The sequence below is a fragment of the Pseudopodoces humilis genome, chromosome 6, assembly GCF_049639895.1.
Source record: "Pseudopodoces humilis isolate 2021_Gansu_Grassland_sample_001 chromosome 6, ASM4963989v1, whole genome shotgun sequence".
NCBI classification, from domain to species: Eukaryota; Metazoa; Chordata; class Aves; order Passeriformes; family Paridae; genus Pseudopodoces; species Pseudopodoces humilis.
Genome location: NC_142205.1, coordinates 25,836,047 through 25,858,282, shown reverse-complemented (window position 1 = coordinate 25,858,282; position 22,236 = coordinate 25,836,047). Strand labels below are relative to the sequence as shown.

General features: G+C 36.6%; 1 protein-coding gene across 9 annotated transcripts in view; it reads left to right on the top strand.

Moving 5' to 3' along the window:
* Positions 1-22,236, top strand: part of FRYL (FRY like transcription coactivator) — a 162,078-nt gene that overhangs the window by 49,971 nt on the left and 89,871 nt on the right. For all 9 annotated transcript variants that reach the window (XM_014261370.2, XM_014261363.2, XM_088057017.1 and 6 more), the window contains one exon: positions 17,556-17,755. In XM_014261370.2, coding sequence (XP_014116845.1) covers positions 17,636-17,755 — 120 coding nt within the window. In that variant the 5' untranslated portion in view covers positions 17,556-17,635. The remainder of the gene's footprint in view (positions 1-17,555; positions 17,756-22,236) is intronic.

Genomic DNA, 22,236 nt, shown 5'->3' with positions numbered 1-22,236 from the left:
GATATTTGAAAGAATTGTTAGATTCACAGTGCTATCAAAGCAGTGTAAGTTGCTCTGGGGGTTGTTAATTTTCTTCCTTTGGCTTTTATTCATCATCAATGTTCACTGCCTTTGTTCATGCTGCTGAACTAGAACTGAAGATCTTCAGGTTAGGAGCAGTGGTGTTTGTGAGGGTGCTGGGGTCAGTGGTCATAACAACTCAGCAGCTTAGTGCAGCCCATGTTGGGCTTAGAAAATCGTGTGCCTGACATCTCAGTGGAAACCTGCCTCCCTTTTCTTTCCAACATCTTGCTTTGTGCTGGCTGTCAGCAGGACATAGCAGCTGGGCCAAATATCACCAGATTTTTACTATTCTTTCAGCTACAAATGAGGTCTTGTCCTGAAAAAAGAGAGGCTGTCAACTGGCACTTTGTTTTTATGACAGCAAAGTGAAGAAAGGAGGAAGCTAACCCAGGTCTACTGAGGTTTGGCTAAAAAGTTCAAAGTTTTTTCAGTAGCTGTTTAAACTGTGTCCAGAAACCCATGATAGACTAAACTGGGGATATTAAATTAGAATCATACATTGTTCTGCTTGTAGGGGTATTTTTATCTTTAAACTTCTCTCTTCAGAAAGTAACTGAGTAGGAAAAAAGGAAAGAGGAATCTAAAACTTAGAAATAACCTAGCAGAAGTGCATAGATGGGAAAGATTTTGCATTCTTTTTCTCTTTTTACATTCTTAAATAATGATAAAAAACCCTTGAAAGAGTACTTCAAGTTACAATTCTTATTCCACAGGAAAAATAAAAAGTGTATCACTAATTCTGAAAGAACTACCTAAAAAAAACTATGGGCAACCCCCAAGTTTCACAAATATGGCAAAAGGTGACCAAAAGGAAAGTGTTTTCACTGTTAGAAGTTTTCCTAGTATCTATCACTGTAGTATTATTCAAAAGTTTTTTTGAATAATTTTTACTTCTATATTTATTTTTAATATATAGTTTATGCCTATCTTTTATGGTCACATTATCCCTAAAGATGTTATTGTAACTGGAAAAGTGGAGTGCTCATCTTGGAGAAGACAAGGAAAACAAGAATATAATGTGTTTAATCAAGGAGGGGAGAGGATGGCAGGACAGGGCCTGGGAGGTCCTTGGTATTGGTTCTGTATTACTTAAAGCAAAGCTGTAGGACTTCACTATCTAAAATGTGGTAAAGGATGTGAATTATGCTACCACTGAGCACAAAAACTTTCTGAAGCACACTGAAGCTGAAGGTCAGCATCACTAAAAGTCAATCTTGGTGTGCCAAACTGGTGTCTTGCTGTAGATGCAAGTTTTTAAATTAAAAAGAAAAAGTATGCACTGCACTTCTTATTCTGAAAACCTGAAGTGAGGAAGTGCTGTGTTCTTGGTTAACTTTAATTTAGATACTGTTTTTTTTAAACATATATTCTTGCACATTTGTAGTTTTTTTCTCTCGGCTTTGTATTTCTTTTCTGCTTGTTTACTTCTGCTGAGACTGTCTACCTAATTGTATTGAGAAAAATGATGTTAAGTCTTTGGGAATTGTTTGCAGTTTTAAGACTGAGGTTACTAAAACTGACTGCCAGAAAGCAATTGTGAATATTGAATAGTTTTAGCTATTTGGGGATGGAGAGAGGTGACAGAGACCCACGAGGTGCAGCTGTGCCATCCTGATATGATTAAAATGTCTCGGTGTCTTATGGTGGTGTTAATATGTGACCACACAAACTTAAATACCATATCCTGAGGGAGAAAGATGAGCGATGAGCTCTGGATGTGAAACTCACATTTCCAGGTCACTGGCCAAGAGTGTAGCTTGGCAGAGGCCAGAGCTTGTTATCGTTTTGTGGTTTGCATTTGGTCTCCTTCCAGATGTCAGGCCTGGAGTGCTCCCTGCCTTGAGGCCCTAACCCCTGACTGAGCTGCTCGGTCCTACTGTGGCTAAACTGCATCTCTGCTTCTGTTGCCCCCAGAAGCTAGTCAGTTGTTCATCTCATCTGTGTTTTATTGCTGGAGAGTGATTGATGAAGTAATGTTTTATTAGAATAGATACAGAATTTGCCTGTGTGACCTCAAAATACTGAGGAAGCTTGAGCTCCAAAACCTCGATCAGAGAGTCTAAGATTTCCAGGGTTAAGTGGGAATAACTCGGCAACTGTTTTGTCAATACGATACCCAAGCAAGAATGAAGGAGATATTGCCCCATTTTAAAAATAATGCTGCCAATATATTTATATAAAGCAACTTGAGAGACGGCAGCATTGACTACCTGTCTGTACTAATTCCGGTTGGAAACCTAAGTGACCTAATTTTTTTTTTTTTATCATGTAGCAGGAGTAAGGAGCCCTACAGATTATCAGACCATTATGTATTTTGTGATACCCTCTACAGGAAATTTCACCCTCTCTTCCTAAAGAGGGATGAACATTGGAGAGTTTTTAAAGCAGAAACTTAATAATTTCTTATATTTTTTCATTTATATTCCTCATTCTTATATTTGTCATGAACTGTGTAGTCTTCTAAATACCATGCAAATACTGCTGTCATTATTGGCTAGCCATAGTTGGTGTCAGCACATGCAGATAGATACTTAGGTCCTTTTCAAGCCTCAGAACTTGGTAGTACTTGAATGACTGCAGATCTGAATGTAGCTATGACACACTTGTATCACCTCCTTACAAGCTGCTCTTTAAAATACGGATTTATGTATAAATATGTTTTTATCCCTGTCCATCAGCTTGTAGGCTGGTATATCTGTTACTTTGCTGATAGACTGTGGGTATTTTCCATGTCTTCCTACACAAATATGAAACCTACTATTTAATTTTTACCACACAACTGTGTAGGAAATACTGTTGCAACATTGTATAAACAATGTACCAGATGTAAATGTGAGACCTTTTAACAGGGAAAGCAGATGTTACTTAAAATGTGAACTGAGGGGAGGAAAGCGCATGTGTCCACCCAGCAGCCAGGCCCTAGGATGGGGGTGCTCAAGGTGTCTGTCCAGCAAAAAGACACCACGGTGCTTGTGTTAAGCTATTACATCTGTAATATATGGTCATGATATGGGAGCCAAGAATGCCAGGTCCTGGGCTCCTTTTCAGTTGGCAGCAGATTTTGGAGCAGTGTTCTTGGAGTTGTCACTGTTCAGTGTGCCCATTCTGTCCCACTTCTGTGCATCATTACATGATTCTTTGTCTCCAGATCTGGGTGTGTTGTGGAAGTGCAGGGGGATCTGCATACCCACTCAGCCAGGTGTTGTTCATGCGTGCCATGCTGAAAGCCCCACGTTCCCTGGTGCCCCCACAGCCAGAACTTGCCATTCATAGCAGTCTCAGCCTCTCAGTTAAAATTCTCTGCAATGATTTTTGGAGCTTAAAAGAATGTATTGAAACCAGACAAAGGTTCCTACTGTGGAAAGAGCAAACTACTTTCTGAAGTAAATTAGAATCAGATAAAAATAAAAATAAAAGTTGAGGAAGGTTGGTGAAAAACAGGGTTGGTTTTTTTTTCCTTATGATACCAATACACACAGCTCAAATCTTTTAAATTACCAATTTAGCCATGTATTTTGGAGTTCCATGGACAAGCATATGACAAGCTATTTTTATTTCAGATGTAACTATTCTCCTCCCATGAAACTGACAAAGAAGCTGTTAGCTCTGAAACCTTGGTGTGTTTATGGTGGCTAAGAATAACTCTGCATGGCACTTGTATTGTCTTCTTATAGAAGTCCAATTTGAGTGCTGGCTATGTGCTTGCTGGGTGGGATTTTTTCTGCCAGGTTTGTGCTATGCCCTTGCGCTTTGTGTGAGGACTTAAAGCCCTGAAGGCTGTCATCTGTTTCCCTAAGGAATTGCACAACTTGGGATTCTTCCTAATTTAGTTGACTTTTATTTGCAGTAAGCATAGATAAATTTAGCCAGAAAGTCTGATTAGAAATACAAGAATCTCATGCTTACTCTTTTTAAAAAAAAGTTGCTAACAAGGGTCTCATGTGAATTCAGCACTATCTTTTGCTATTAAAGACTTAAAAAGCACTGAGGAACCTCAAAAAACAATACCCACACTAACTCACACATGCAAAGCAAATTTGGGTGTCCTAGTGAACTATCCTGAATTTTCTGTATATTTGTTAATTTTTGTATTCATCAGACTTTTTTTCTGAAGAAAATAGATATCCCAGACTACCAATAAATTAAGCAGCTAACACTGCTGTTTTCTGTAGAATTTGATGAATGGAAGGACTTGGCTCAGAAGACCACATTTGATAAACAGAGAAAACCAACAACTAAATACACCTAATTTAGTAACATGACTTTCAACAGCATTATAAGATATGTGTATGCCTTAACAAGGAAATTCATGTTGTAGTTGAAAAAGTCAGTCTTTCCTATGTACTAACAACTCCTCAGTAATATCTACTGGAATTGAAACCCATTGGAATTGAATTTTCAGAAGAGCTGACTCCTTGAGTGCAGGACAGAAAATTTTATTCAGGGAAATGATCAGGTTTTGGTTTTGGTTTGGTTTTTTGGTTTTTTTTGGGCTCTTTTTTTTTTTTTTTTTGCGGTTTTTTTTTTTAGTTAATTTAGGTAGTTACCTGAATGGGAGGGGTGGGGGGGGAAGTGTGTTTTTTTTATTCCTCAGCAAAATTAGTGTAAGAATATGCTTTGGAAAATGTTGGTTTCACTTTTTCTGTTTTTCTGCTTGTGACATGTTTGTGTTAAATGTAGCAGATTGAGTTAGTCTAGTTTATTTTCCTTCTCAGCTCATATGTTCATATGGAGGATTACCAAGCAGAACTGACAGAATCAGAGCACAGAACAGTTGCTCTTTTCTGAAATTGATATTTAATGCATGAGACATTTTCTGTCACTGATTTGTGTATGCTTGAGAGTATTCCAGTGCTCGATTGTATTTGTTTATTCTCTTCCTTGCTTTTTTAATCCTTGTGTATATATATACCTAACACTTCAATTTTCAAAACATACCTTGGCATCAGAAATACTATTACAATATTTCTGAGCACTTCACTAGATAGTTATTTACAAAGACCTGAATGTGCTCTGTAAGTGGACCCAGTCTGGCCTAATGTATTGTTTTGTGGGTTTTTTTTGCTTTCTTGGTTTTTAATGATACATTATTTGAAGTTCTTGGTTACATTATACCTGATGTTCCAGAGTCGTTTTCTGAAATAATGTTTTGGAGCAAAACTGCTAGCATTCATTACTTTCTTGCATTTACTCAGGAAAGGTATCAATTTGACATTAATGAGGATAATTGAGGATAATGAGCATAATGAGGATAATGCGGAAAAGTATTTTCCTCTTTGAACTGGGAGCTGGAATTGCCCTCTTCTCAGAAAGAAAGAATAAGGAGGCAGCAATGGGAAATAAGGTTAAACAAACTACCTTGGGTTGTCCTCTGTGAGAGACCTCTTTGCAAAAGCTGCTGGCTTCTGACACAGTCTATTTGGAAATAAGATTAAGCATAAATTCGTTAAGCATTTTGACATTGTTTTTTCTTCAAGTACAGTGGACCAATAGAGTTTTTTATATCCTTAAGTCTGCAAACTGAGGACGTGAAGTTTTGTTTTTCTAGAGAACTATGGATTAGGAAAGATGAGATAAGGTATTTAAGTTTCTGTTTGCTGGTTAACAAAGGCATGCCTGTGGTTGCTTTGTCCTTGTTACAGGATGCATTTTTTGTGTGTGGTGTATACGTATCGTTTAATATATTGAAAGGAAATGAAACATCATCACAGGTGATACGTTTGCAGTGACAACTTTAGAGTGAAGTCTGCGCCCTCTATTTATATGTATTCCTTTGCTGCTACATCCTTGCCTAAATTTTAGATTTTAAATGCTACTTCTTAAAACTTTAGATCCAGTTTGTTTTTCTTTCTCTTTGTGTAGTTAGCATACTATGGAAATTAATTCTTTACTTAAAGTAGGTTTGCTGTCATCATTGCTGTAGAAATGTGTGCTTCCTTGACTTACAGAACAGTGTATAAGGAAATCTGGAATAAACACTGGCGAATAAAATTCTCTTTCCTTCTCTTCCTACTCTTTCACTCCCCAGGCCTGACTAGTGTATTTTTCTTTCCACTGCTGCCTTTGCCTCCTTTCTGATTTTTAGTTTAACGTCACTTAGCCAAGCATTAATAAAATTTTATTGCTTTTGTTAGCTTATGCTTAACACAGGATTCAGAGCATCAGTGTATTTCCAGTCTGATGCAGCCTTCAATTTGATGGCAAAAATGGCTTTCTCTCTTAGCAGTAAATGTTGTGTTCTCTGCCTCACTTCCCTTACCCCATGGGCTGAGCAGAGCACATTTTCTGTGCCAGTCAGAAAGGTCATGAGTGCATGCAAATTTACCAGCGCGCCCTTCCCTGTTGCTTGACAAGTTCACCATCAGTATGTGGTTCTCAAATGGCATCCATTGGCCAGGAGAGGGAATGATGAGAAGGCAAACTGCCTGCCCTCAGCAAGCTTAAATTTGCTCTGTAGGAATCTGCATTCCCTCTTGGAAACTTCTTCTAAATAAAAAAAAAACAACTCCAGGAGATAGAACTGAAGGAGAAATAACGCTAATGAGTTATGGCCTCTCAGCTATTACATGAATGCACATACCATCTAAAAGCATGGTAATTGACTAGTATTGTGTTGTATAGTATAGTATATAGACTATTGTATAGTATTGTGATGACCCTGAACTTATAGGCATGAAAAGCAGGGAATACTACTGGCTCAGACTTAGTGGGGCTCCCTTTACATTTTCCAAAGTGCAGGTGGATCAGAAGAACTAACAGAGCAAGCCACTGTTATGCAATTCTGTCTTTGCTCTTCATATTCAGTTGGAAGTTGATGTTTTTATTCCTGTTAAAGAAATAAAGTTAAATAAAAAATAAGCATCAGATATTGCCCTTTAACATTAATACTGTAAGCTTTTTTTTTTTTTTTTTGGCAAGACCTACTGGAATAGAATTGCTTCTGTGTTTGCATTGTTAATGAAAGTATGAACTGCAATGCTGTAAAAAGCCTAATGGTAAGGAGGATAGGAAGTAAAGAAACAAGTTTAGTCTTTTTTTTTTATACTCATGTGGTTATTCTTTTGAGGGAACCCAAAATTTGTAAATGAGTGAATGTTTGTAGTTCTATATGCTCATTTGTTAAAGTTCAGTATTTTGAAGGAAGCTGAGATACCAGGGTGGATACCTACGTTCTTTGCTTGTACTGTGCAAAGTAGTTTGACAGTAGTTTGACAGTTAAGGGCATGTTAATCTTCACAATTAAGGAGAGGAGACTGTAGGTAGCAGGTGCTTGGGGTGGTATTGTTTCTATGAGAAATTCTCTGAGAAGTTTGCAACTTGATTACAGAACTGTTTTCGAGCAGAAATCCATGTATTAAAGTCTAACTTACTTTATTTTTATGTGCAGCTTAAAATTGAATTGAAGACTACAGTTGTATGAAATGTCAGGACAGTAAGAGCATATCTAAAAACTACTGTTGGGAATTTAACTTACAGCCCTGAACCTTTACATTCCTGCCATTATCCTGCTTCCAAATGTGATGGATTATGTTTAGATTATGGACAGATGAGACTTATGCTTTACATTCTTTGAAGCTAATCTTGCATGAGAGCAGCTTTCCGACAGTGAGACAAAGCATGTTAAATAAATTAATGTTTGGAAGTATGCTGTTAATTAAATCTTGCTTCTTTCTAAGTAAGGCTTTCTGTGAAATTCAAAAGATTATTTTAATATTATTTATTTTAATAATAAATAAATTTATAATAATTAATAATAAATTTATAATAATAAATTACTTTAATAAAATATTATTTATTTTTAAATTCAAAATATTATTTTGAAGTAAAGTATTTTATCTGATGAGGTTTTCTTTTCTGGCAGTTGTTCTAGGAAAATAATTACATAAACTGTATTTTTTTATGATCTGACACTTTAATGGCCAGGATATCCTGGTGGCATGCCATAATCAAGAGTGACTGGGCAGGACTTGAGACAATTGAGTTCAAACTGATTTCCTTTTCCCCCTCCAGTTTTTGTGTTCTATCACATTGTTTTCCACTGTGTATGGTTTGCTTTTTTGGCATCTTGTGCAATCAGAATTATTTTTTTAATTTTTCTTTTTTCCTGTCTGATAATAATCTACATGCATGGTCTACCATATAAGGCTCTGTAAAATGAGTCACAAAATTATTGCTTGTTGCATGTGTGTGTAGAAATTTCAGCCAGTATTTCCCATCTATTCCTAGCTGTTGTGTTGTTGAGGATTTAAAAAAATGTATGCAAAATTTATCTTATGTTCATCATCGTGATTTTTAAAAAAGTTATTACTTAATTTTAAATTTCTTGTTTGCCATGGTAGTTGCTTGTGCCAGAAATGGGACATTCTGTCCTGCTGTCAGACACTACATTAGAATTACACAGCACTAGAGATCACATGATCTTCAGCAGTATGTTTGGAGCTGTAACTTTTAGCACCCTTTGATGCTGTCAAATCCAACATTCTTAGTGGACAGAGGGAGCCCAGGAACAACTAACAATCTATTTCTGACTGCTGCCCTGGGTATCCTCACATTATGCCGAATGTCAGATCTGATCTCTTTTTCAGCCATTAAATTCCTTAATAAAAGTATTTTTGTGTTCTGCTCCAGTAAATAAAAATGCTTATCCAACTGATTAGGTGATTGTGCATTCTGTACATGGCTGTGGTTTGTCCTGTTGAGTCACAGTTCTGTAGAGAAGCAGGTGCTCTTCGTATACTATGAAGATAGAGGTTTAGAAAGAATGTTTAGTGGAATTGCCATTTCTCACCTATGTATAAAGGTAAGAGAAATGACTGCCACAGTCCATAATGGCAAAGTCAGTAGGATTTACTTGGAGAAATTCATCTCCCAGTTTTCTCATGTGTGAGTTTACGCAAAATAAGTATTTAAAAATAATTTCCCTGATTTTATCTCTAGTCCATTTTATCTTTCTATCTGTTCTAGAGAAACAGATTTCTTTTCAGGAAAGAAATCCTATACCTATTTTATTTTTGACTTTTCAAAGTAGGGAAGAGACTATAAGAAATGAAGTCCCATACAGGAATTTAAATACTTGCTGGTTAGAGTTTGCTCAGCCATTAAAGCAGCTAGACAAGAAGAATATCTTGTTCTCTTCATAATGCTTCCTCAAAGAGCATCTGAATATTAGTACAAAGAAGGGGAAAAGGAGAAATGTGGCAGAGAATACAGCAAAAAGTCTCCAGAGGATTATAGTAATGGCGAGTTTAGAAGGGGAAAAAGACCTTTCAAGGACTTTTTTGTGTTTGGCACATGGGAAATTCCCCTCATACATCCCAGACAGTGGTTATAGGTGTGGAAAAGATGCTGGAGAAATTTTCTTCTAAACTGAAATAGTTGTGGTTTGTGTGGTTTGTTTTGTAATGACAAAAAAATCACTTTTAAGTTTGATGCAATATTACTTCTCTTTTGCTTTTTCTCTTGTGGGAGACTGATTGCATTTCTAGAAATTTATGCCAAATGAAAATCTAAAAATCGCATTTTGAGAACGAAAGTGCCAGAGATATTAACAGCAGTAGAGAAGAAGACTACTGAATCTCTGGAAGGACTAAATTACTAAGTTATAAGGTAAAAGCTCGAAATTTGAGGATAATCTGTAGCAGCACGTCTTCTAAGGGCTTATAATCTGGCCCAGATATCTAGAAAACCAGATATTGCCAGACAAGGTGTTATGCCTTAGAATTTCTGCTATGTCTTTGTGTTGGCAAGTAATGTTTCTATTACTGTTCTTGCCTGTGTTTTCAGAGGCTTTGAGAGCAGAAAACAAGTTCATGAGAGTACCTGTAACTAGACAAATTTACAGCTGCTCTCTCAGTTGAGTCAACTTTCCCTAAAGGAAGGATATTCATATTTGCTGGAGGTAAAAAAAAATAACCTTTTTGATAAAACTTAGAAGATTTCTGTGAAGATTTTGTTCTGTGGGGATGTTTTTCATCCAAATGAAAGCTCAGCTGTCATAGCACCAATTCCCATAATAAACTCAAAAATGCTTCCTGTATTCTCTCCCAGGCTATCCTTCATGTTACAACCATATGGTAAATGGACTACTTGCTGAAATTAATTTATCTTCTGTTTATTGCTGCAACATTCATTTATGTTTCTTTGTCCCAGAGTTTGGCTGAAATTTAACATATCTGAAACTCCTTAGATAAGTTGTTAATAGGGAAGTGTTTCGCTGCAGAAGTAAAATATAAGTTCCAATTTAGACGTGGAGGGGAAGTTATCAATACACATAAAACTTCCTCTCACTGAAAGGTTTGACTTGGCTTTACAGACTTTACACTGAATGAAACCACTTGTCAGCCTGTTTCTATTTCACGGGTAGGTAATCCATTCATCTTATTATCATGGGGCATATCATAAATGCATTATAGAAGTATGAGCTACTGCTTCTGTTTTAATTATTGACATAAAAGTCAATTAAAACCAGTAAAGAATTGAGAGAAATGAGGTAAGAATTTGCACTCTGGGCTTAGTCCGTGTCTCTGTTAATGAGATAATAGTTCTTCTTCTTCATTTGAGTAATTGGACACATGTATTAAGCCAAAATCTTCATTAAACATCTTCCAGCGAAAATTAACTGTATACTGCCAACACAGAGAAAGAAGAGAGAATTCCATAGCTGGTGTTACTGGATGAATTAGTTGTGTAGTCTGTACTGAAAATAATAGGAAAATTGCGCATCAAGAGCTATGCATCCAGACTAAGCTATGAGAAATAGGGGAGAAAGAGCAGGTTTGTTTTCTTGATCATGTATATTCTAATGTACTCAAATTGATTTCAGTTTCTACTGCTGTGTTTGTATTTGTGGTGTTGCCAGTCAGTTCATGTGTATTACGTAAAGCAAAGGAGTATCTAGATATCACACTTTAGAAAAAAGTGTGGTCAGTGGCCCTTAATAGATACTTAATTTCACTGTCAAAGACTATGAATTTTGTCCGCATTATTTAGATTCTCTTGTAAAGTGACATTGCTCTGGTGTCAGGAGGCTGCTGTGCCTCTCCCTTGGCATAGACTGCTTCATACCAGTATCAAGATTATTATTCATATTAGGTTTTTTAAGGGCCTATTAAGAATTCCTCAGAAAAGGGCATCTAGCAGAAACTTGGTTTCTTGGTCTATCTAAACATATTATTGAGAATAATTTACACAACTAAGAAAATCAGAATAGCATCTGTATAAAACCAGACGTGCTTAAAATGAGTATATATTTTATGGATTTGTAACTTTTTTCTCTTATTGTATCTGGTAGCACAGTTTAAGATTAGTACCATCTTGCTGGTAAATAAATGTTAATGGAATAAATGAGAAAATCAGGATAAATGCAGTATAATGCAGAAGTGTCTGCTAATTCTGCAGACTGCTGAGTCCAGCACTTGTGTGACGCTGGTGATGCAAGGAACCAGCCACGTGTGCCACAGTATTGGCTGTGCATGACATCAGCAGGGATTCAGTACAGCTGGAACAAGTAAAGCAGGGATAAATCCAGCTTGCAGACAGGCTTCATGCACTATCAGTAGTGCTACATGGTTTGAACAAAAACTGGTGAAGTAGACCTGGTTGTCTGCTGTGCTGTCACGTGCTTCAGCAGCCCAGGTAAACTACATCCTGCTATCGCTATTGTGAAAGCAAATCCAAGAGATTTAAGTGAAGAATGGTTCTTTCTTTGTACTTACTTCTAGGTTGGAGGCTAAGATCTGGAATGTGCACCTGTTATTAGAGCAGTGTATGTTGAATTTTGTTGTGTTCATAAAGCTGTTCACCGTTCCTTTCATTCAAGTCATAAGACTTTCTTTCCACTGGTAGGAGCAAGGAGACTTTGGAAACAGTAGAAACCTGATGATCAACAGGAATTTTAGAATTGTGAAGTTACGATAAATTTATTGAAGAAGTTGCTCTGAAAAGCAGGGTTCTGATCAGAGACATGAGAAACCTAGGTTTAACATTTGGCCCCTATTCATAATTTGTTGGGATGATTCTGGATAGATTGCCATCTCTTTTGAGCATTGACATCCTTTTTAGGAAAAAAAATATTGTTTTAGTAAAATAGCTAAAGATTTGTTGTTATGAAACACTCTAACAATTACTACAGACAAGTTTCCATGTATATTAATACCATTTCTGCGAGGCAGGATGTTCTAGATGTTATCAGAGTAGAAGGCAAGGAGCTTAATTAAAATTCCTTTAAATAACCACACATATTTTTAGTCTTTGGAAATTTTGGTATTGTCAGTTGGACATGCAAGCCCTATTCTGCAACAAGTGTCACAGGAAGTACAAAGTACCTGTGAAAGTGCATGCGCTGCAAGAAAAACCAGTAAAAAGCTTAACTGCTAAATGTGAGCCATGTAAAATTATCTACTACTTTAGCAATTAATTAAAAATAGCAGCCAAGAATATAATCTGCTTGATGAAAACTGTGGAGGCCCCTCAAGATTGTGTTCAGCATGCTTATTTTGTAGTTGGGTACCTTATTTTAAAAAGCTGTGAAGTAATGTGTTTTCAGGTATCTGGAAAGAGGGGAAGTACCTAATGTCAATCCAACCATTCCAACTTCCTGAGACACAGCGGCAACTGAACACAAATTTCAGTTAAAGCAAAAACCACTTAAAAAGCACATATGAAGTGCCAACACTTGGCTAAGTGTAAAGTAGTACCAAAAAAAAAGTCTGAAAGCTAAAAATCATAATTTTATATTAGCCACAACAACTGTCACTGGCTCTGGGGTGCATTCGTTACCTTTCAGTACCTGCTTTGCATGTTTGAACCATGAATAGTCTCATTGGTAAATAGGATGCTACTTTATATCCTCAAATGCTTGATGCATTTGGCCTATGCAGAGGGAAACAGGATGATAAAATAGTAGCATTCTTTACTATCAACTTGGGTATTAAGCAACATTTCCTAGTTCTAGACACTTGTGTTTAACATGAAACAACTTTTGTTTCTCATTTAGCATACATCAGGGCGTGTTGCCTTTTGACCTAGGAGTGTGTTGTCTGTCTAATTATCCTTTGTATTGTTTTACTGTTCCTTGCAACTATCCAAACAATTTGGTGCAGCCTTAGCAACCAAACAATACTGTTTAACAAAGATTTCCTTACTGCATTGCTCCCAGATTTCCCACGTAGCAGTAGCTCACATCAAAGCAAACAAACAGGATATTGTTTCAAGTGAATAATGTTCGCTGTTTTCAAGCAATTTATAAAAGTAGTTTTTTTAGTTTTGAACTGTTGCAAGTTGTGTGGTTTCTGGTTCCAGATCTCATCTGAAGTTCTGTAGAATGCTTCATGTTTTGAAGCTTCCAAACTCTGGCAGCTAAAAGTAAAGAATGGCTTATGCTTTTATGGCTAAGAATAGCAGAAAAAAATTACTTAATCCTGTCCTGCAATGACATTCGTTTTCCATTAAGCATATTTAAAATCCATATAGATCCTTCCTACAATGTTATTGATTGCAAATTCATGAGTAAATTAATCCCACTGAACATAATTATACCAGATAATAATGTTGTTTGACTTAGTTAAGAAATCTGAGAATAATTTTGACTTTTCTTTAACAAACTTGTATATTTTCTTATTAAGCAGTTGAGCTCCCTCTACATTTTTCCTCCTACATGTTTGTTTTTTGTGTGTATTTAACTAAATTACAGGTTTTACAAAGCAGATAAAACCACGAACATTGCCATATGCTAGACAAGAGCCTTGATGCTTATGTCAACCATTAATGGCGTCATGAATTAGAGTCCTCAGCAAGTTCACAGATGAAAGTAGATCCTAGTAATTTTTTCTCCCTTTTACATGCTCAACATTTTAGCAAAACTATGGTAATTGTAATACTCTCATAGTAGTATTCGTAATTGTTTCAATTTGACAGTTTTCCCTTCGTTTTTTTGGGGGGTATGTTCATTGCCACCTGGAGAGCTTGTGCATGTGATCACAGAGATTAGTAACATGAATGGCTAAAGGATAGCCTTGACTCTCCTTTGCTGCAGAAAGAGTTAAAAGGCAGGCAGTGATTGACTCTGAGCACTGATACACACTTGTGTGTTTTGTGTGCCTTGAACAAGGGATTGTGTCAGAATTAACCCGGGAAAAAAATAATATGCATGCTGCTTTTCCAGTTCAGTTCTTTGCACAGCTGATTCTATTGTATTTGCTTGCATAGGAGGGGAAAGAAGGCTGGAAGGGATTGCATCCCTTGACAGTACTGCAGCATGTGCCATCCAAAGGGGGCTGTGTGAAACTATAGCCAGAGAGTGGGGTCCTTGGTAACGCTGGTGGATATAAGGCTGTCCTGGCACCACATTTCCTTGGCTGCATGGTCATGACCTCTGCCTTTTACTGAAATTTCTGCAGCACTTACAGGAGTCAGTCTGGTTATAGTCCTGTTGCTTCTTTTTTTCTTGTTAGTGTTACATTTTTACCCAATTAATCCATTTCCTATGGTTTAGCTTGAGCCTGAGGAGGGAATTTACCTAGGTTTAGATCAGTATAGACAGCCTTGGGGTTTCATCCTTAGTGAGGGAAGCTGTTCTATAGCTTTGAAAGTTAACACTCTAAGGTGGTCCCTTACTTAGGATTGAGTTGCTAACATGAAGTAAAGATAGCACTTCAAAGATGATAAGCTCTCAATGTTTCCTGATTCTTAAGTGACAGGGGCTTTTTCAATGTGATCTTTTAAAATCTGAACACAGAAATGTGTTATGTAAACACACTATTAAGAATTGTCTGCATAAGGCACATCTAAATATAGTTTGGGGTTAAGGAGCACAGTGGTCTTTCTTAGTTTCCCTAGAGAGCAAAAAGAGGTGGTTGAGTACCAGCTCCTCACTCTTCAGGAGTAGGAACTGGACCAGACCTCTGGCATGTTTGCTTCAGTCCAGATCATGCAACAGTTGTGGCATACCTAGTAGGCAAGTCTAGAATGAGCTGAAGCTGCTGCTTTGCTAAATTTCTTCTGACAAAACACAAGTAATGATATTCAAAAGGAGTTTTAAATGCTCTCATTTCTTTCCAGCCTCTTAGTGTAAATACGTCTTTTAAAATAAGACAGTCCAGCTTGTCTGTTGATTAGAATGAAGCTTTAGCTTTCTTAGAAATGCTCATATTTAGGATAAAAGCAACTGCATATATTAGAAATATGTGGTATCTGTTAAGGGTCCTTAGCTGCTAAGGACCATAGACATAAAATTTCTATTTTGTTTATCTGATGGAGATGAAAGGAAAGTTGCTCAAAATCTTGATGTTGCAGCATTCTTCTTTTTTACCTATCCGATGCTTGGTATTTCTGTTTGTTAACTTCTATGGCTAGGAAGGATGTATTTATTCCTTCTTTCACCTTTTCTTAAACCTCTGTGCTATTGTTCTTGACACAGTCTCTCTCATTTTCTGGGCTGCCTTTGGAAACACTGGGGCTTAAGGATGACAAGAGTACAGATGCTGGAGAGCATAGGCATTGTAAAGACATGAAATATTTTTTGAAGTCCCTATAATGTTTATGTTTCTGTACTGAAGGATGAGCCAGTCATCAGATGTGGGATGAGAAAGAGTTTTAGGTTGTCACCTTCCTTTTGCAGCCTGCACTTTGTTCTGTTTCTTAATGCTTTTGTGTACTTATATCTAGTGAGCTTCTGCCATAGGGATCTAGGTATTGCAGTGTCTGCAATGTGCCATTGACTCTGCTGTGTGGGATATACTGTTCTCTGTCCTTTAAGGCCTCTGTTACTGAAATCAAAGTGCTGGATTGAAGCGTTAGAGGATGTTTAGAAATGTTTTATGACGTGCAGTGTGTGCCTGTTGTTCTGGTGTTACCCTGGGTTCCTGGGAACTGAGTTTTGTGACCTTGTGCAAGTCCTTCCAGCCTCAAAGAAAGGATACTGCAATTTATGTACAGGAAAAAATATGCATTATTCCATCTAAACAGCAAGTTTGTACAATAGCACAGAGATTAAAAACAAGTCATGTGTAGTACTCACAACCTTATGCAAGGTAACTTTCCTTTTGGATTAGAAGCTAATGTAGTTGGGGGCATTCAGTTTTCACTCCTGCAGAATTGCTCACTTCATTAGTGCATTTGATAAATGATAAATGTCAATGGAAGTTGTGGGAGTCTGTGTTATATTACCTAAAATGAAACTTTTGGAATTGATAGAAGATGTCATGCATGAATCGCCAAGACTTAACTTGAGAAGATGTGATCTTCTCAAAGATTTGATCTCTATATTTGGTCTCATGTTTTTTTGTAAATGAGTTGAAAAAAAAAAATTTGAGTAAAAGTTGTGGATAATATTTAGCTAATAGTGTTTGCACATGTAAAAACTGAGAACATGTAAAAAAATTTTTAGGTTCTGTAAAATAAACCAAATTAATTTCCTCACACTTTACCTGCAAAAAGCCTTAAAAAAGCTTACCTAAACAAGCCATGAAATGTAGCAGAATAAAACAAATGGGAATTAGGCTCCCTGCTACTGTCTTAAGGAAAATAAAATCTTAATATCAATAGATAAGAATTGTTAATATTAATTCCTAATATCAATTGAAAAATAACATCTGCATTCATGAAATATGCTCGGGAAATATTAGATCTCCCTTGGTACATCTGGGTCATCATTAAGAGGTGTCAACAGTTATTTTGATATATAGTGTGCAAGACAAAAATTGTTATTTATCCTGATTTTTTTGTATATTAAACCTCTGTGTGTGATTTTTCAAACATGATTTTCAGTACTGCAGTTCACATTGCTGGCAGCTTTCACAATAAAAAAATGTTTTGGAGTGCTAAGTGAGAAAAATAAAATTAAAGGTGAATAACTACATATAAAGTTTGTATGTGACAATTTCGGTATAAAAGCAAAACATTAACTCTTAGAAAATGAGACTGATATATACAGTGTTATTTGTATTGATTAATAAATATTTAATACAAGGAACAAGTTTTTAATGTGGGACTAAGAAGATGAGTTAGCATGCTATGTCTAAAAACGGTTTGCATTCTTGTTAGGAAAATCAGCTGACAAAAAGCACCAAGGAAGAATTTCTGTTGAAGGTATTTGGACACCAAATAGTTTGAACTTCATGGATGATCTATAAAATGGAATCAAGCAATGCTTCTCATAATATAGGGGGATATATTCAACCTTTCCATTCAGCCTTCTGATTTTTAGTCATACTTGAACTGTATGGTACTGTATGTTAATCATGGTCATGGTAGAGCATTTTATCAGTAACAGAAGTGACCTACATTGTAAACCCTTGTGCAACTTAAGAGTATAAATTCCAACCTAGGTAAAACAAGCACAATCTTGTATGTTACAGCTACTTGTTTCTTTCTGGTTTAGAGAGTTTACTGTGTGAAAATGTGCATGTGATGAATGGGAAACTACAAAGTGACTAGCACTGTGTTTACAAGCTCTGCTTTATAGCTCTGTGTTTTTCTTGGTTTTTTTCCTATAGCCTCCGCACCACCCAGCAGAGTAAATAAACGTAGAGTTTCTCCAAGTGTTGTTTCTACCTGGGAAAAGAGAGGCATCATCATGTCTAACATTACTATTGACCCAGATGTGAAACCGGGCGAGTATGTCATCAAAAGCCTCTTTGCTGAATTTGCTGTTCAAGCTGAAAAGAAAATTGAACTTGTAATGGCTGAACCTTTGGTGAGTCCTTTTTTTTTCATAGTATCTCTCAAAACGGTCCTGTTTTTTCTGAAATAGGCTGATTTATCATATGTATGGTTACTGAAAAAAGCATTCCCATATACTGTTGACTTTTCAAAGGGATTACTTCAGGAATAAGTAGACTTCTGCAAACAGGGTTGCTGCCTGATTTATTGACTTGTGTCAAAATTGTTACCTGGTAGTTACTGGAAACAAGACCTCTTAGTGTATCCCTAAGGTCTGTGAAGTTACAAAAGGAAATGGGAACAAAAAATGTTCCTTCATTAATACTGTGAAGTGTGTTTCCTGTCTGTTTCTTTGAAGTAATACTTGGACACTATACTTTCGAGAAAACATGTGTTTGGTTTGTTTTCTGAAGTAATGATACTAACACCTGGAATAATATAGTAGTCCCCATATACTGCAGATTAGGCAAAAAGGCAAAACTCCATTGGTGATCCAGACCTCATGGTCATGAAATAAATGGATTTATTTTAATTTGGAAATTTCTGGGACAAAAACAAAACAAAAAAAAAACCCACCCCAAAACCACAGCAAACAAAACCAACTTTTTTTTAAAAAAAAAACCTGGAAATTCACTGGGCAGGTGAGATGCTGTGCCTTGCAGAAGATCGGCTCACAGAAAGCTTCTGTTGGCTTCTTGCCAACAACTTTGGCACCTGCTTGCCAAAGTGTTCAAGTGCAGAAAGTGCATATGTGAGCATTTGAGCCCCAGTTTTGAAACTTCAGGAAAAAGTTTTCTTAGGAAAAGTAGTCCAAAAAACAAAAAAAGCAGGGCTAAAACTATGTTGTGGATTATGGAATCATCTTCAACTACAACCGTTAATAGATAAAAGGTTGAGTAAAATGAAACTTTTCTTTATACCTGTTCTTTATAGATATGTCTGTGTGCACGAATCAAGTTCACAACTTAAATATAAGTTATCTATTTGTTTTTAGACATCCAAAAAGTAATGTATTCAAGAGGGGTTTATAAGAAAGCCCAGAAACTTCGTAGCAAAAGGGGCACACAAGTATGAAGGATACCTGGCTAAAAATGAGAGTAGAGCTGTAGTGGCAGTGATGCTATGGGTGGAAAGGCTGGTGGCTCTACTGTCCATCTGTGTGCCGGATGGTGCCCCTCCAGCCCTATTTCCATTCACTGGCCAAACAGACAGGGAGGGTAGTGCTTGGCCAGAGGGACGTACTGCCTATAACTGAGGTGAGCTGAAGAGAGCTTTTCCTGCAGACACTACTAGTTTGGAGTCAAGTCTAACCAGAATAATGGTAGCAAGGTAAATATAATAGCTCTGGAGTTCACTTCTGCTGCAAAACCTGTCCCTAGACCAGATTAAATAAATCCTCTGTCATCAGTCCCAGGTTGTGTCTCCTTGCCATGCTGTTGACTGTTAATTAAACAAATGTTTTTAAATCTGTTAATCATACAAAATTGAAACACATCACCAGATTAAAAATTAGAAACCCCATGAAACTAATTAAATAATTTGCTTTTCACAGAAGAGTGATTCCCAGCTCTGTTGCCTGGTGGGGTTTTATGGTGATTGCATGAAGTCTACCTTAGTCAAGATTTTTTACTGCTAAGAATCTGAAGACAGTATTTTGTGTGTATACAGTATGAATAAAATTCTTTAGGATAAATTAATAAGAAATTACAAATATTACTGAAGTAGTCATCTATAAAGGTTTTGAACATTTTTGTCTGGTTTCATGTGCTAAGCTGAATTCCTTTAAACAAAATGTATTTTAATGGAATTAAATGGAATTTATATGTATAGCCAGCATTCCTCATTTTTTATTGGTGGGTGAGAAGGACTGTAAAGAAAATCAGCAAACTGAGAGGTGCCAGATGCTGTGGAAAAGTGAAACAAACTGAGCCTATATAACATAAAGAGGTAGACAGGAATCCTTAGGTGTCCCACTGAAAGGAAATACAAAAGTATTGAAGCAGCCTTATTTCTGTAGGTAGAATTTAAGTACTGAACATTCAGTTCTACTGTATGAAATTTAAAAAGAAGGCTAAAAAGGCTGGAAGAGCACCAGAAAAGCACTGCTTGTGATTGGATAAAAGGCTTTAATGGAAGAGTGGAAAGCCATTATTTTAGTTTGATTTGATTTTGTGGAATGACTTGGCTACAAACAAAAGTGTGGAGAATATATATAAGGTTACATAAATCTTTAATGAAGCTAGGCTGTAGGGTGAAGCTGTTTGAGAGACTTTAAAGCCAGACCAATCAAAATTAGGAGCTAGACACTTTTTAAAACTTGAACATGCCAGTAGGGGAGCAAAAATTAATTAAAATAAATTTTTTTTAAAAAGTCACTGCAGACCAAGACAGCATCTGTGTGTGAGGGGTAGTATCATTTTTGCTAGATGTATGGATTACATTTAAAAGTAACTGACTTGTGATTTCAAAAATTAACTGAATTGTTTCCCTGGCTGTGAATTTTACCTGCTTTCTTCTTACTAATTTAATTAAGAGTTCTCTGCTTCCAAAATTGCCATACCTCAGCATTTTCAAAGTTACAGACAGAGCTTATCAGCAAATGCTTAAAATAAAAGATTAAATGAAAGCAGCATGTGTAATGACAGAAAGGAAGATCATCCTTTTAGTGAATAAATGAAATAAAACCATTTTTTTTTAACCAGTTATGCTAAATCTTTTGCAGCAATATATAGTTTTAAAGGAAAAAAGAGCCCAAGAGTAGTCTTGTAGCTTAAAAAATACTTCTTCTCAGCTGAGAAGGATGACACTGAGGAATGACACCAGCTTTCCCCAAATGTGACATAAACCATACCAGTTAAAAAGATTAGCGATAAACTCAATTATTTCGTATTTCATCAAGCTGCATGCAAATATGGATGATTAGAATTTAAGCAGAGAATTTAACATGGTGCCACCAAGTTGATAAGCTGCTAACCTACTAGATTGTAGTTGTCTCATGTGGAAGTCAAAACTAGCAAGAGTATTTAAACCTGTTACCAACAGAAGCAACTCTGTTGTGGAAATACTAAAAATGGCTCAGACTAGCAATGTACACTTTAGCAAGTGTTGCCTAGGTGCTTTCAAAAGTTTGTCTGAAGTAAAATTTAGCACAGTACTCTGTTTGCCTCTGGGGCAAGGATGCAGGCACTTCCCAGCCCTTGGGCTGCAGGAGGCAAGGCAGCATCCCTTGTCTGGTTTCTTCCCTGCAGCTTGGAGGACAGCCAGAAGTGCTCTAGTTTGCTTTGCACACCTGAGCCACCCTGCTGAGGTGTGCTAACCATCAGAGGAAGGTGCCAGGGAATTGTGGAGAGGAGCCAACGGGTGGTACCTTTTTCCATGGGTGCAGTTGTTTGCACAGCACATGCAAGTCCTGATCCCTGCTGCCTGCCATATGTTGACATTTCTCCTTTACACAATGGATGCAAACTGCTCTTTGCTTAATGCAATAGTGTTTTGTTTTTTCATTTCACTTGTAAAAGATAAATGTAGACCTATTATTTTCATCTCTCTCTGAACTTCAGGAAGCCAGGAAAATAAATCTTAAATTATTAATTCAGTTAGATTTTCCAGACCTTTACTTTATGCTGTTGAATAGATTTTTTTAAATCATGTGAGATGACTGAAGCCATGACAAAGCAGAGGTAGAAGAAAACATTAAAAGAAAATAAATTTTAAAGCCATACAAATAATTCAAAGGCCTTGATAAACCTGTGATTGGGTTCAGGAGTGTTATTTGGTTATGTCACCTTTGTTTGGTCAGTGTTACATTAACTCTACGGTGTATTTACATTTTAACAGTTAAGATCCTTAGTGCTGAGGAAGCATAATAGAGAGGATTATGAACTTGTAAGGTCTTCATTCTTTCTGACCTTAAAATCTTAAACATTTGATATACAGAAGTATCTAAATTAGTATGGATTATGGGAGGGAAGCTAAATTTCAAAGCTAGTTTGCTCTCTATTGACATGGATTTCAACTTCTTTATCTAAAGACTTACAGGTTGTTTTACTTCTCTTTGATTTGTCATTCCTTTCTTTAGCAATTTTTGGCTTTAGACACATGCAATGGGTATAATGAACCCTGCCAGGGTTTCTTCACCTGTGTAGTAGTTTTGTGATATGATGGTGGAAACGTGGTTTGTTGGGATGTTCCCATCCTATCCTAAAGAGATTTAAGGAACCTGACTTCTCCCATCTTCTTACAGGAAAGTCACTTTTCCATCTTTTAAGGAAATAGTTTCCTACTTCTTATCATTTAACTTAATTAGCAATGATACAATGTTTGTATAGAGCGGAACATTTCTTGTGTTTCTGCTTTATGGATAAGCTAGCAATTACTGTGCAGTATATCTGAAAGCATAATACAGATAACACAAATTCACCTATAGCAGGTGTTTCCATGTGGAAAAAAAAGGAGGAGTCCTAGCTAAAAGAGAGTTTGGCTTGGCAAGTGCTCTCTGGAGCTTTTAGTATATGA